General features: G+C 44.1%; 1 protein-coding gene across 1 annotated transcript; it reads right to left on the bottom strand.

The window, feature by feature from the left end:
* Positions 1–1,982: 1,982 nt before the first annotated feature.
* On the bottom strand, positions 1,983–5,276 carry rtn4r (reticulon 4 receptor; the record flags this gene model as incomplete). The annotated part of the gene is made up of 2 exons (XM_080738724.1): positions 1,983–3,370; positions 5,222–5,276. The coding sequence occupies 2 exons, from the start codon at positions 5,274–5,276 to the stop codon at positions 1,983–1,985; spliced, it is 1,443 nt and encodes a 480-aa protein (XP_080594850.1).
* Between the last annotated feature and the right edge of the window lie 9,922 nt (positions 5,277–15,198).

Below are 15,198 nucleotides of genomic sequence, written 5' to 3'. Positions count from 1 at the left end.
AAATCTATCAGTATTCCGATATTAACCTGCGGGCCACATTAACTGAAGTTGGGAGGCGCATGTGGAAAACTTGAGAGAATTCCATCATAGGAAAAAATACTTTTATACTTGGCATTTAACCACTTAAACCCCAGCATCCCTATATTCTGGGGGGAACGTTCACCATAAATAGCAGATCTACAAGCTCACAACGGGTCACAACGTGAGGCATTGATTTTGATAAATTCCAAGTATTATCAAAGTATTCCCTATAGCAGTGGTTCTCAACCTGTGGGTCGGGGCCCCCGGGGGGTCCCCACATTATTTTGAGGGGTCCCCAGATGATTAACTTAATGTGCAACATTGTTTTCTCACTCAACAGTAAACAAACCAACATAAGGTTTAAGTCTATAGAGGGTATATGCACGTTTCTAAAGTCACAATTTAAGGACTTTTTAATACCTCTAAAATGACAAAGTAAACATTGGCCAAATTGTCAAATATTAGAGGCAAAAATTGAGAAAATATACGATCTACGAGGTATTGTGAGCATGTAGATCTTCTTTTTCCACTATAGAACTGTGTTATAAAAAATTTAATGGCTCAACTCTTAGTGCTCGTCAGGGTGGGGGGGGGGGGGTCCCCAGTTAAAATGCGATTATTTTGGGGGTCGCCACCTGAAAAGGTTGAGAACCACTGCCCCTATAGCACCCACTTTGAGAAACCCTGTGCTAAATGCCTACATTGATAATTGTTAGGCTTATATAGCAGGGATGAACCAAAGGGAAAATAAATCTCTCTCAACCCGCCATGCACCCCCATCCCCAAAATAAGATACATATACCACAGCAGGCCTGCTATCCGTCTAGGAGATACAGTAATAATAGGTCTGTTGCTCTGCATGCTTGCAGTACAGTACGGTTGACTAATACGTAATAAGGCCAGACATTATTGCTCACATTAGATTCAAATATATTTCGGGTGCTCATTTGGAACCGTTTTGCTGACATGATCTTAGAATAATGTTTCACTGTAAAGCATAATTTTTCTTACCTCGTTAAAGCAGCACATCAGAGAAAGTGCATAACTTTATGAGTACAATGCACTTAGTTGTTTAGTTGGTTTTTTTTTACTCATGAATATGCAATGCAATATCTTGGGTGCAATAATACATCCCAAGGTTGCATCTTGGCAAGAGACACAGCACAGTATAATAATAAGGCCTGCGGTTTTAATATACCTGAAAATAACAGTCGATATCGGAAAGGTCTACGAAATAAGAACTTTTATTTATAATATATTCATACTTGTACACAAGTAAAATAAAATGCATATCTATGGTTCCATCGTAGTCTGAACAGTTCAGCAGCATTCTTTAAGGAAATGCTTCCCATATACCCTTTCTGTCATGACAATTTAACTGAAAATGGGGGCGAAAACATTTGTCTTTACTCAATTACTTATCAAAAAAACATAACAGTACCCAACAAATGCATCACTTTTGAATAAATAATGGGTAATGGAGATCATTCTTCTTTGATGAACAGACCCAAACATTCTTTGTGTGCGTTCGGCTTTTAATTTCCTGTAATTTCTTTTAATTCTTTTTTATATATTTTTTATTTCGTTTTCCAGCAGTTTGTCTGTCTAGGCAGTCACTGTCTTTGCAGTAAAAGCTTCTTTTATTTGATTTTTTTTTTTGGATGGGAAGAAGGGCATCTCCAACGTGTAGCTTAGACACAGTACAGTTAAGTACATACAGAACAAACAATTTTGGGCACCAATTCATTATATACATCAGATCTGAAGTGTTCTGTAAAAGGCATCCATTTTTGTTAAATGTACTCTAACATCTTCATTATTGTTTGTCCGTACCCCTGTCGTAAGGGGAAGGGTGGCAACGTAACCTCTTGTTCTTCAGTCTCTGCCTGCTTTTAGAAGTCACTGTGGATTCTGTATCATTGTCATGAGCATTAACAATCTGCAAGTCCTGATCAGGAGCCCTAAGACATGGCTAGAGAGATCCAGATCACGGAAATGAGGGGAAGTCGCAGCGCATGAATTGTGGATCCCTCGGCTTTGAGACAATGGCTAGTGTCTGATTTGGGCTTTTTGGAACACTTCTTTTTCTTTTTGTTCGGAGCTGCGGAGGGTTCCAGATTGTCTATGAGGTCGGGACTTAGATTTTCCAAGGACGTGTCGAGGGTGTTGGACAAGGTCCCCAAAGGCCCGTCGCTCTGCTTGTTCCGGGTCTCATTTTTCGTTCGTTCCGGCTCCTTGAATTTGGTCTTGGAAATATTCTCCTTCTCCTTAAGGGGGTTATTGGTGATTTGGCGGCTCTTGCCTGAGAGGATGGAGGACTTATCGTTGTCTCCCAGACAACACCTGGGGACGGCCTCCCCCAGGGGGTTCTCCGTGGAGGGGAACTTACCCGAGTGTGTCTTGGAGCTGCTGAAGAGGTTGGTCTGCGTTTGGGTCGTCTCCACGCAGCCCTCCAAGTCGTCGCTCTTCAGTCCCTTCAGGTCCTTCCCCTCCAGGGTGGCGGGAAGGTAGCACTCCAGCTGAGAGCTGGAGCCTTTGAAGCGCTTGAACCAGTCCCACAGGGTTCTGGCCCGACAATCGCAAATCCATTGGTTCCCGTTCAGTCGCAGGTACTGGAGGGACACCAGCGGGTCCATGGTCTCCCCCGTCAGCACCGTGAGGTTGTTGAAGAACAGGAACAGGGACTTCAGCTTGCCCAGGTCACTGAACGCCCGCGGCTGCACGTAGACGACCCGGTTCTGGTGCAGCAGCAGGCGGTCCAGGTTGATCAGGCCGCGGAACATGTTGTCCGTCACGATCTTGATCTTGTTGTTGTGCAGGTACAGGTACGTGAGGTTGGCCAGGTCCAGGAAGGTGTCGTCGTGCAGCGTCAGGATGTTGTTGTCCTGCAGGTAGAGGTTCTGCAGGGAGAACATGCCCCGGAACACGCCGACGGGCAGCTCCGACAGGCCGCACCGGTGCAGGTGGAGGGTGTGCAGCTTGGTCAGGCCCCGGAAGGCCGTGGGGCTGATGCTGCGGAGGTTGCTGTTGTCACCGATGTCCAGCTCCTCCAGCTTCTCCAGGCCGTAGAAGGCCCCTGCCTCGATGTGGCTGATGTTGTTGGAGTACAGCCAGAGGACGGTGAGGTTCTGGACGGTGTTGAAGCTGGTGGAGCCCACCCGCGTCAGCTTGTTGCTCTGGAGGAATATCCGCTGGCTCCGCACGGGGATCTCGGTGGGGATGGAGAACAGCCCTTGCTGCTGGCACGCCACGGTGGGCCTTGGCTCGCTGTAGCACACGCACTTGGCAGGGCAGCCGTCGGCCGGGGGCGCGAGGTGCAGCCACACCACCAGGAGCAGGAGTCTACCCCCTTTGAGAAACACAGAGAGACAGATGGGTGGACGGGTTAGTGTAATGTCATGCAAAATTATAATACAAAGAGTCACTTTCCCCCCACGCATTCATTGTGAATCTATAGAAATGTTTGAATTCGTTTAAGTGTTTAAGCATAAACCTCTCTGATTCACACTGCTGCACAGACTTCTGTGTGGTTCACTGGCAATCCCTACTGACAGTTTAATAGTGGGCTGGCTGTATATACTGCAGGATGTGGATGGCAGTGAAACATCAGAATATAAAACACATTGGAAGTGACATTTTATTGAGGATTTTATTTAAAAATCACGACCGACCGCAGTGTCTTTCAATGAAATCAAAATACCAACACAATTGTAAGTCAACACCGCTGCAAATCAAAAAATGCCAACGCTGAACAGAAACATTTCATTAATTTTCATTTCATTTTCATTCACTGCTTTTTTTAACTCTCAGAGTAAAATTAAAACTCAGGATTGTTGCTGTGTTGTGTCACAACTCACAACAGGATGGATGGTGATCTAGCACGTCTGTTTATACTATATGGTTGTTTGCACCTGGGGACCACCACACCCAGCCAAGGACCCCTTAGCTGAGAGAGAGAGCTGAGGGACCACCTACTACATATTGTTGTATTACATTTTGTTGTTTATCGTGTCATAAACAACTTCTTGGACACTATCATCAGTGTTGAGTGAATTCATGTTTTAGTTTTTTTGTTTGTTAAATACATTATCTTTTATATTAATACGTGTTTTTGTGTATTTCCAGACATTTTACCAACCCTCAATACTCAGTAAACCTGACCTTTGGCTCGCTATACTTGTCCTGCTCTTTTTTCTCTCTGTACTACACTAAACCTGTGTGCCAAAAAATAGCAGATCTACAAGCTCTCGACACCTCGCATTGCGAGGCGTTGTGAGCTTGTAGATCTGCTATTTCCGGGCAATATTCCCCTCAGAAAAGGGATGCCTGGGTTCAAAAGTTCCTACCACACAAAGATTTGGTAGCCCGCCTGCTGAAGTAACTCTGAGAACCCCCTATGGGTCCCCGGAAACCCCTGTCCAAGACCCCTGCGTTAAGAGGTTTGACATTAGCCCGACACGGGTAATATGGGCGTGCTTGGCCTTTCCACGGCCACCCGGGGAGCTCGACGCTGAGTTCCTCCGTAGGTCGGGGAGAGGGCTACAAGGCCCCTGTGGGCTGCTCCACCGGGCAGCCTCTGAGCGGGGGCTGTTTTTGAGTGCACGGAAGTAGATGAGATGTATAAGAAATGCGTAACTACAGCTTCTGAAGGTCTGTGCGTGTGTGTATGCCCCGAAGGCATGTGCATGCCGAGCCGTATTCCGGGTTGGCTAGCATTAATTATTACTGCTCCGGGGCTGTTGTATCACGGATGAGCTGCCGTAACACATCAGCGACAGGATCGGCGCAAAAAAAAAAGAGGCTGAATTACCATGTGCATGATCACTCCTGACGTTACATGGCTGGTGTTACCACTGAGGTTGGGAAAAGAAAAAACAGAAACAAGCAAGTGCATCAACCGAGGGGCCACAAATTCCTTGAGGGAGGAGCGAGGGTGTCAAAGTGTCACAGAGATGTCTCTCGATTCAGTGCATCGAGGCAGACACTCCGATCGGGATCTCACGGCCCTGCCTGGTACAGTACCTTTCCCTGGTGAGGATTGCCAGGCCCTGCTACCGTACACAAAGTGACTGTCGGGTGGGAACCTAATTCTTACTTTTTAAATCATTTTCTATAAGAAAAATGTATGCTTTTGGTCTTCCATTAACCACTTATGCTCTATGTTTCTGTACTGTACTTTGTCGTAGAGCAAGACTCTGACCTCCTAATTGCTCCCGATGAAGCAGGTTGGTGCCTTGCAAGGTTTCCGCCACCATCGATGTATGAATGTGTGTGTGAATGTAATGCACAATCTCTGTAAAGCGCCTTGGATGAAGGCAATATGCTACTGTATCGACTGTAAATGCACCATATGGAAACAAGTCATTGTTTCCCTCTTTCCTGAAAAGTAACAGTTTTGGCCATACAAGGTTTGCGAGCGACCGCGACAACATGAGAGGGTCCCAGACGGCATGACAGGCAGCGAAGCACTGCAACTTGCATGACCTCCCACCGTCCCAGTGGTGGGAAGTACATTGAATATGTCCATTTATTCAATACTTTATACTTCTACTCCACTACCCACAGGCAAATAGTGTTCTTTTTACAGCACTGCAACTGCTCTCCACCACAATGACCCCTTGAGCCCTATTTTAAATACAATTCCAGTACTTCTAATATGTTACTTAAGTATAGGCCTACAGTACATGGCAATTTCGTTTTAAAGATTATGTTTTGGGCTTTTCTGCTTTTATAGTATACATACAGAGAAAGTCACACGCAGCAAAGGTCGTCACCGGGCTCAGGACTTAAACCCGCAACTGTCAGGCCGCATTAGAGGCTACAATAGCCTATGTGGTATATCGTATACCGTATGCATCTTAACCACTATGCAAGCGGCACCTCATACATGGCTATTAAATGTTTGTTTTACTCTTACCTAAGTAACATTTTGAATACAATATGTATGTATTGTCTGTAGGGATGGGACGATATGAAAATTTCATATCACGATTATTGTGACGAAAGAAATCGCGATTTACGATATTATCATGATAATCAAGATCCATTATCTAGGGGCGGAACATGTGTCGCAACGCGACGTGTTGTGAGCTTGTAGATCTGCTATTTTTTGGCAAAGACATTTGATAGAGAGTGAAAAAAAGACTGTATCAAGTACGTATATTAATGTACCTTTTACTAATTATAGAGGGTTTAAGTGGTACCGGATATGCAGCATGGCAAAGAAAGGTGAATTGATCCCAGTGCATGACGGAGGACGATGTCACGATAATTTAAATCTCCACGATACGATTATCGTGAGTGTTTTTTATCACGATAAACGATAATATCGAAAGGTGAATTGATCCCAGTGCATGACGGAGGATGATATCACGATAATTTAAATCTCCACGATACGATTATCGTGAGTGTTTTTTATCACGATAAACGATAATATCGAAAGGTGAATTGATCCCAGTGCATGACGGAGGACGATATCATAATAATTTTAATCTCCACAATACGATTATCGTGAGTGTTTTTTATCACGATAAACGATAATATCGCGTATCGTCCCATCCCTAGTCATATGTAGGCTATTGTCTTTTTTTTCGTAGAAAGTAGAAAAAGGGCACTTCTCCCTCCCTCCCCCCTCATGTGGCTGCAGTGTGTTGTGGTGCGGCTCATCTGTGGACCTTGTTAAACGGAGCTCTGGTGTGGCCTGACAGCATCCCTCTGCTGCACTTTCCCCTCCAGTATCCCCGCTCAGCCGTCAACCTCTGCCACTGAAAAGCTGTCAAGACTTTCCGCTCTTTCTGCATCGCAGCACTTTTTTCCCCCCTCTCTCTCTCTCTGTCTGGCCTAACAATAGCAATATTTTACCGCAGAGCAACGCTCTGTGTATCTCTCCGCTTATACAGTGTCTTCATTCAACCCCCCCATCCACCTCGCTGTCTGTTCATTAACATGTGATTCCCACCCACGTGCCACATGTCAACGCACACTTTCCTCAGTTGGTGGCATTGTGCGCCTTTGTCTTTGTTAGCACCTTGGCACACGCTCCAAAGTATCATTGTCTTTTAGAGCAATGATATTATATTTCCGTTGTGCATGCCGGGTGCATCTCCCTACATGGGTAGATCAGTGGCTGCTGCTGCTATACATTTCCAGGTTTCGGGGTTACGCAGGGATTTTGGGGATCCATTATAGGAACAGCGTGGCTCCCATGTGGACCAGCCACGTGGCGTCAGTCATCTCACATTGATGCTCAAACTTTGACATGTCAAGGAAGGATCCCCAAAATGATAATGTATTTGGCTGCAGACCCCATCTAAAAAAATCACACCCAATGTGAAGTGAGCGGTGGTCGTGCTTGCATAACGTCTTCAGACTAGGATTTGAGTCTAGGATGTACAGGCTATGCTACACACACACGTTTTGCTATGGCAAAACGCTGAGGAAAAAGGCTACAGACACACGCACAGCCACTCTATGGAGCGGTTTACCACCGCTCAAAAAATAATTAAGAATGTTCATTGCGTGGCATGAAGTGACGAGCTATGAGCTTGTATATCTGCCATTTCATTCTTCCAATCACCCCTGGGGACCAATGATCTATGATGTATATTATGACACGGTTTCAGCCTGACCAGAACCCCACTGACTTCCATTATGAAATGATATACAATGTTTCCAATTTATTTGTATAGCACTTTTCACAGAGAGAACTCACACAGTGCTTAGTGCTTACAATGTGACAATGAGAGGCAGTTTTTCTGTTTTACACAAGAGTTTGGGCGTTGATCGGTCCAGCGGTTTGCAAGATTAGGTCCTGAAGACAGAAAAGACAAACCAACCAACCCTCTCAAACACAGACCACTGCTTCTCTGCGTCTGGACACCCGCTGGCACAACACCAGACCAGAGGGAGCTCCACTGACCTTGTTCAACCCAGATTCCCCACAAACATGGGGTTGAATTCCTTCTACTGTTATGCCACCAACATGTGGAGTGCCCACCACCCCGCCACAAAAGAGCACCTGTCCACAATTTGCAACTGGTCCTAGACAAGTCTTCTAGGCTTGACACCAGAAATGTTATTGCTCCTAGTGTTGATGATTTCTTGTATGTTATTAGTGTCTCAATGAATTGAATACACAGGACCACAATGGGAACAAGCCATCATGGCTTTTCGTGTTATCTTCTTAGCATCATTGTCGTACCGTTGTATTCTTTTTTGGACCCTTATTGCGACCGAAGGTCACAGTTTACTATGAGAAACAGCACAGCTTGTCTGAGTCTGTCTGTCTGTCTGGACGTGTAGACTATTTTACGGTCTATGCCTGGGTTTGTCGCTCTGACATCATGCTCTGATGTCACTGTGATGTCAGGGGAACCACTCTAACAGAATGGGTTTGCCGCTCTGACATCACGCTCTGGCTTCACTGTGATGTCACACTAACAGAATCCCTTTTATGCCCATATATGGAGTTCCCTGATGTCATCAATATCTAACAGGACTTCATATGGGAATGCCCATATACAGTATGGAGGCCACATCGGCCACATACCACACTAACAGAATCCATATACTGTATGGCCAAGACATGGCCAAGACAGCCCATATCTGTGTGGCTGGTTCTACAGACAGGGATCTCAATGTATGGGCATAACAGGGTATGATGTCAGATGTCAGACATCATAGGACTTTCACATAACGAATAACCGAGTAAGCATGTTTGGGCTCTCACAGCATATCTCCATATACAGTACATGGATCTCCATATATGGGTAACTAGTCCGATATACATCACTGACCAGATGTCACCCTGAGGCGTCTTAGTAGTAGGTATGTAACTCTGAGGGCGTACATACCAAACTGGGTCCTTGAAATGAATTAAGTTTGAGAACCACTGCTATGCACCACAGCTGATGTAAGAGTTAGCTTTTCCACATTGATCCATCGGATCTCACCCAGCTCTGTCCTCTCTTACTGTATATGCTCGATGCTTCAGATCTCATTTGAGAGGGAAAAAATACAACAAAATAAATAACATGAAATAATGTTCCTGTTTACCCAACAGTGATCTGAAACAAACTTTCATATCTGCAAACGATATAGCCAAAGTATGACATCAAAGATGCAAGCAAAAAAACAACAAAGTTGTCTCTTATCATATCCTGCCAGCTTTAGTTTTAGTGCTTAATCTCTCCATATCTCCTGTGTCAAAACATGGCTATCAGTCGTGCCAAGTATCCTCATTCCGGGCCTTGATATTTGGAACTCTGCACAATCATAATAGCAAATCACTCCGTTTAAAGGGAGACGAGCACACAGTAGGGATGGGACGATATGAAAATTTCATATCACGATTATTGTGACAAAAGAAATCTCGATTTACGATATCATCCCGATAATCAAAATACATTATCCTGGGGGCGGAACATTTGCCAAAAAATTGCCGATCTACAAGCTCACTACGCGTCGCGCTAACAACGTGTCGCGTTACGACGTGGTGTGAGCTTGTAGATCGGCTATTTTTTGGCAAAGACATTTGATAGAGAGTGAAAAAAAGACGTATGTATATTATAAGTACCTTTTACCAATTATAGAGTGTTTAAGTGGTACCGGATATGCAGCTCAGCAAATAAAAGGTGAATTGATCCCAGTGCATGACGGAGGACGATACCACGATAAATTAAATCTCCATGATACGATTATCGTGAGTGTTTTTTATCACGATAAACGATAATATGTCCCATCCCTAGCACTCAGTTAAATGTGCATCTGACAGAAAGCCTGAGTTGTACTTCGTCGCACGATGGCCACGCCGCGTGCCCCAAAACCTGCAGATATACAAGCTCACAACACGTCTGCATCACGTTGTGAGCTTGTACATCGGGCCATTCTCCCCGCCTGACAGTGTCGTGTCGACGTACAACGGAGCGGAACACAGGCACATCACAACTGTGTAGTCCTCTCAGCCCTGAGGAAATCACATCACTCTCAATCCCCCCATCCCCCTCCCCCTCCCCCCCTTCTCGTTAGGCGACAAGCTCCTCTAGCATGAGAAGACATGGCAGGTTAACAAAACTCTGTCAAACAAACGCTCATCAGTGATATGTCTTGGCGAAATACACCCTCCTCCCCCCGCCCCTCTCCACATAGATTACATTCTGGAGCTGAGGACACTTAGTGTGCACACAGCAATACAACAGCTTGATTGCAGGCCAGGTGGGGCGCGAGCAGCGTTGCCAGGTGTGCTTATTATAAGCGACTTTGGGCTTGTTTTTATCTGTAAAGTTGCTTGTAGGTTTGCGGGTTGCGGATGTTGCGGATGTACAAGCTTGTACAAATAGCCACGTATTATATCGTCGTTGTCGGGTGGAAACCTCGTATCCCCAAGTTTCAAATTTGTACGGTATTTCGCAAAGTAAAGCCCTGCTTCATCATAAAAGGCCATCGCACAAAAGTAGTGAAAACAGCAGATCTTCAAGCACACAACGCCTCGCGGTGCGAGGCGTTGTGTGCTTGTAGATCGGCTGTTTAAATCATTTTTAAAATGATAAATGCGAAACGAACGGTTTTGGACATAAAAGGTTTTCACCCGACAACGACGATATGTTAGACGTACTCATGTGGCCTATACAGTCGCTTCTTGTTGGCCTTGTTTTCTTAGACCTGGTTCCGTTGTTTCGCTCGCAAAATCTGGCAACACTGGGCGGCGTGAGGCCGGAGGGAGAGAGGGCAGCCATGCAGCCTTGTTTGCTTAACGCAGCGTTGCATGAGCGAGCGCGGCTCCACATGCCATGCTTCCCTGGCACCTTGAGGCAAAGGAAGACAGGAGGAGGTGGTCACGCTGCTTCTTTTGTCTTACGGCGACAGTGGCTTCCCAGACGCCTTCAGTGGAGTAAAGTAACTAAGTATATTCACTCAAGTACTGTACTATTTTGGGATATTTTTACTTACTGGGGCATCTCTGATTTTCAGTACTTTTACTAATTGTCAGTAGGCCTACTTTTACATACATCTCAGAGGCGAATATTGTACTTTCACTCCACTACGATTCTCATCAATTATTTTTACTCTGTACTGGGTTATCTCTAATTTTCAGTACTTTTACTAATTTTCTGTTCTTTTACTACACTACAGTAGGCTACATCTCAGAGGCAAATATTGTACTTTTACTCCACTACTACAATTCTTTTTTTGACAACTTTAGTTTCCAGTTACTTTGTACATTTCGGTTATTATTACAAAACATACATTAACCACTTCAGCCCTGTACTGTACCACTTCAACTCACAAAGCGTCGCTTGTAGATCTGCTATTTTCAAAAAAGGGGAAAAAAGCAGAAGTGGTGGAAGTAGGAGGCCTATACTCAGATTTATCATTTAAGCAAAAACAAAATCTCAAGTAAAAAGACAAAAGCATTGGCATCAATATGTACTTAACCACTTCAACACCAGCATACATATTGGGGGGGAGGCAAGCTTTGGCGGAAAATAGCAGATCGACAAGCCGATCAGCTGTTTTCTGCTAATTATTCCCCCACAATAACAGAAAACCCTACATAGTATTAGACCCTGAGGGACTCCGGTCAACCATAAGTGGTTAAAGTGCAAAAAGGTAAATGTACTCATTATGCAGAATTGCCCCTGCTTTCCCTCTATCCTCTCCGAAACGTTTTCACAATGTGTCACAATCTTTAAAATACGGCAGATCTACAAGCACCTTAGACTTAAAGGACAACTTTGTTTTTTTACAACAAGGGTTCATATTTTAGATAAAAGTGAGTGTTGAAAAAATGTTTTCATTTGCTTTGTTCTATTGTTTTATCCCGTTTACGGTGCTAAAATGTGGGGCACGCGTACGCATGGGGGCATGCGTACAAGTGGCTAAATATGTCTTTTTAGACACCATAAGCCAGCAGTTTCTTTATTGCTATTTACAGTAACACTTCTAGCCCCCATAAGTCACATCCAACCATGAAAGGTTGCGTTGTATCTTGGGGATGGGCTTATTCTGTGTAAAATGACATTTAGCCATTTGTACGCATGCCCCCAACCACTGAAATAAGAATCTCTAAAACAATAGAAAGAAGTAAATGAAATAATTTTAACACTCATCTTTTATATTCTTTAATTACAATCTAAAATATGAACCCTTGTTATAAAAAACTAAAGTTGTCCTTTAAGGGAGTAGAAGTAGTGTACTAGTATGTAGTATCAAGAAACGGAAATACTCAAGCATAGTACCTCAAAATGGTTCGTATATTGTACAGTAGCCTATACTTGAGTACATGTACTTGCTTACTTTCCGCTACTGCCTGCCCCACCCCAGGAACATGACAGCTCCCTCTCCTGATTCATCACGGGGGTCTTTGCTTTGAAGGGAGGGGGATCGGGTCGGGCTAGAGAAAAAGGGGAAGGGGTGTCTCTGCAGTGGTGTAATCTACAGTAACTAAGTACATTTACTCGATTTTCAGGTACTTCTACTTCTACTCCACTACCGGTACGTCTCAGAGGCAAATATTATACAATTACTCCACTACAATTATTTGAAACTTTAGTTACTCGTTACTTTGAAGGATAGGCTTTGTCTTTTACCAGTTTTGTGTAGCAGCCTCCTGTAAGTGACTTTCCCGAGAGGTTTTAAAGGAAGTTAAGGATTTACATTCCTTGAAGGCTTTCGGTAGGGCGTTCCACATTTTAGTGGTATAGCAGGAGAACAAATGTGATCCTTTTTTAAGAGCCAAATCTGTGTTGAACGTGATCTCTGTTGTAATTGTGAACATCTTTGATGTTTTGGAAGTATTTTGTCAGGTACATGGGTATCTTAGTGGTGTAGTGTATCTTGTATACCATGCAGGCCCACTGCAGGTGTCTCTGTTTGAAAGATGAATCACGATCGCCCCTCCCTCCAAAGGGACAGCTTGGCCTCCTTCTGCACATGTGTGTTTTGCACTGGGGTTGCCTGCTCTTAATATAGCTTCACGGCCTCTCCCTGTGCAAGGTTGTATACATTGGCTTTACAGCACACGTTCCATACCTTAAGGCTCAGGTCGTGTTTAGATAAATAACTTATAGTCTCCAGCCCTCTGAACAGGAACCCCCCCCCCACTCCCCCCCTCCCGACCCCCACAACCCCCAAGGGCGACGGAGCCGATACCGTGATCCAAAGCGACAAAAATTAAAAACATTTTAATTTTCCGCACGCATATTTCACTCGGATGATTCATCACCCACTTCCTCCTCCCTGACAATACGAGACGGCGTGCCTCAAGGGCACTCGCACGCGCACGTGCATGGTGCACACAGACACACAAACACACGCACGCACGCACACAGCACACACACGCACGCACGCTTACCCATGATACACCACATCGATCAAACGACACTGTAATCTTAAATAAAGATGCGCGTGAGATCAAACAGGTTGTCTCTAGGACACAGAGGAGGACAGGCAAATGGAGAGAGAGAGAGAGAGAGAAGGACAGTGCGAGAGGGAGAGAGAGAGAAAGAGAGAGAGGATGTAGGCCGATAGTATACTGTAGGAAAGAGAGAGAGAGAGGCGTGTATCTATTGCTGCATCTAGTATGAGGCAAGACCCAAATTCAGAGTGAACATTTTCTCAAATCTTTGCTTCTGGGGGTCCCTGGAACAACATATTTTGTTATTTTGTAGTATAGATGGGGGTCCGCAGCCATTTTGGAGGACCTTGACATGACAACATTTGAGAACCACTGATATAGCAACATACGTTTGTCAGAAAACTGTTAGGATTTATAAGACATTTGTAGAATCAGCCTATATCAGCGGTTCTCAAACTTTGTCATGTCAAGGACCCCCAAAGTTATATGTATTTGGCCGCGGACCCCCATCTCAAAATTACATTTTGGACCCCCAGAAGCAAATAGTCGAGTTAAAAATGTTCACTCTGAATTTAGGTCTTGCCTCATGCTAGATGCAGAATAGATAGACGTGAGAGAGAGAGAGGAGAATCAGGAGATTGTGAGGGAGGGAGAGACAGAGCAAGAGAGAGAGAGAGTATCTCGGCATTGGTGTTGCAGGGGTGTCTTTGGATGTTTCAGCATGCAGAGGATACAATTAGCAGACGAGCGGGTGGCGGGGAGGGGAGGGTGGGGTGGGGGGGGACAGACGAGGGCCTGTTTGACATACATGTGACACAGTGCTGGTCCAAACAGATGGCCTCATGAATAACTGAGGCAACCATATGGGGTTATTTTTAGGACAAAACAAATTCGTATTCGTACTTTGCCTTTTTTTTTACTCGTAAACATTTTTACCAAAAAAACTATACGTAAACAAATTAATTGGAAAAAAATATCCGTAAAAAAAAAAAAAGTATGAATGTTTTTGGGGAAGCTGCAGTGATTATAATGCCAAAACAAAAAAACAAGACAAAATACGAATATTTTCTTACTGATTTACGAGTTGTTTTGTTGGTTACTTCATCACGAATGCTTTCATCATCTCACGCACACGAATCTGAAACGGCCAATAATCACGTGATCGGCAGAGAGCCAATGGGGGTGCGGCCTTTCCACTAGCCAATCATAATTCTCCATTGTTGGCAGCGGTTGCCATGTCTGGTAAAAGTGAGTAATCTGTTGTTTATGTTCCTAACATAATATGCCCTATATAAAACCACCACACGATGTTTTTAAACTATTGACTAAATTGACTAATCAATCATTTTTATACATTAAATAAAATAGAAATGCATATATTATTAATACACACGATAAAAGCACTGATAAAGGTCACTTACAGATGCTGCAAATCAAAACTAGACAATTAACCTTACCTCCGGCCCTGACCTTTTTACTGTAAATACAATATTTATTGTTTCTTATTTTTTTCTTATGATTGATGATACAATGTGCACAATAGCCTAATGTTTTTTATTATTCTGTCATTTAATGTTGTAGGAATTGATAGATAGGCTACCCCAGTGTAAAAAAACACCCCAAAATCTTTTTTATTTCTCTTTTTAGTTGACCTTGTATCACTGAACTGTAGCTGTCTTGTACTTTTCTTTTTAATACTTTTAGTATAGATCTTGATTGCCCAATATTTAGAGGGGGGAGGGGCGGGCGCGGATGTGCGGTCTCGGTACTTCCGGTTCATCCACAGACTGCGTCGTGCTGTTAATTTTCTCCGTTAGATAAAA

The sequence above is a fragment of the Nannobrachium achirus genome (genome assembly GCF_963921795.1).
Source record: "Nannobrachium achirus genome assembly, chromosome: 12".
Classification (NCBI taxonomy): domain Eukaryota; kingdom Metazoa; phylum Chordata; class Actinopteri; order Myctophiformes; family Myctophidae; genus Nannobrachium; species Nannobrachium achirus.
Note: the sequence above shows the minus strand (reverse complement) of the source record. Positions and strands in the feature narration are given on the sequence as shown.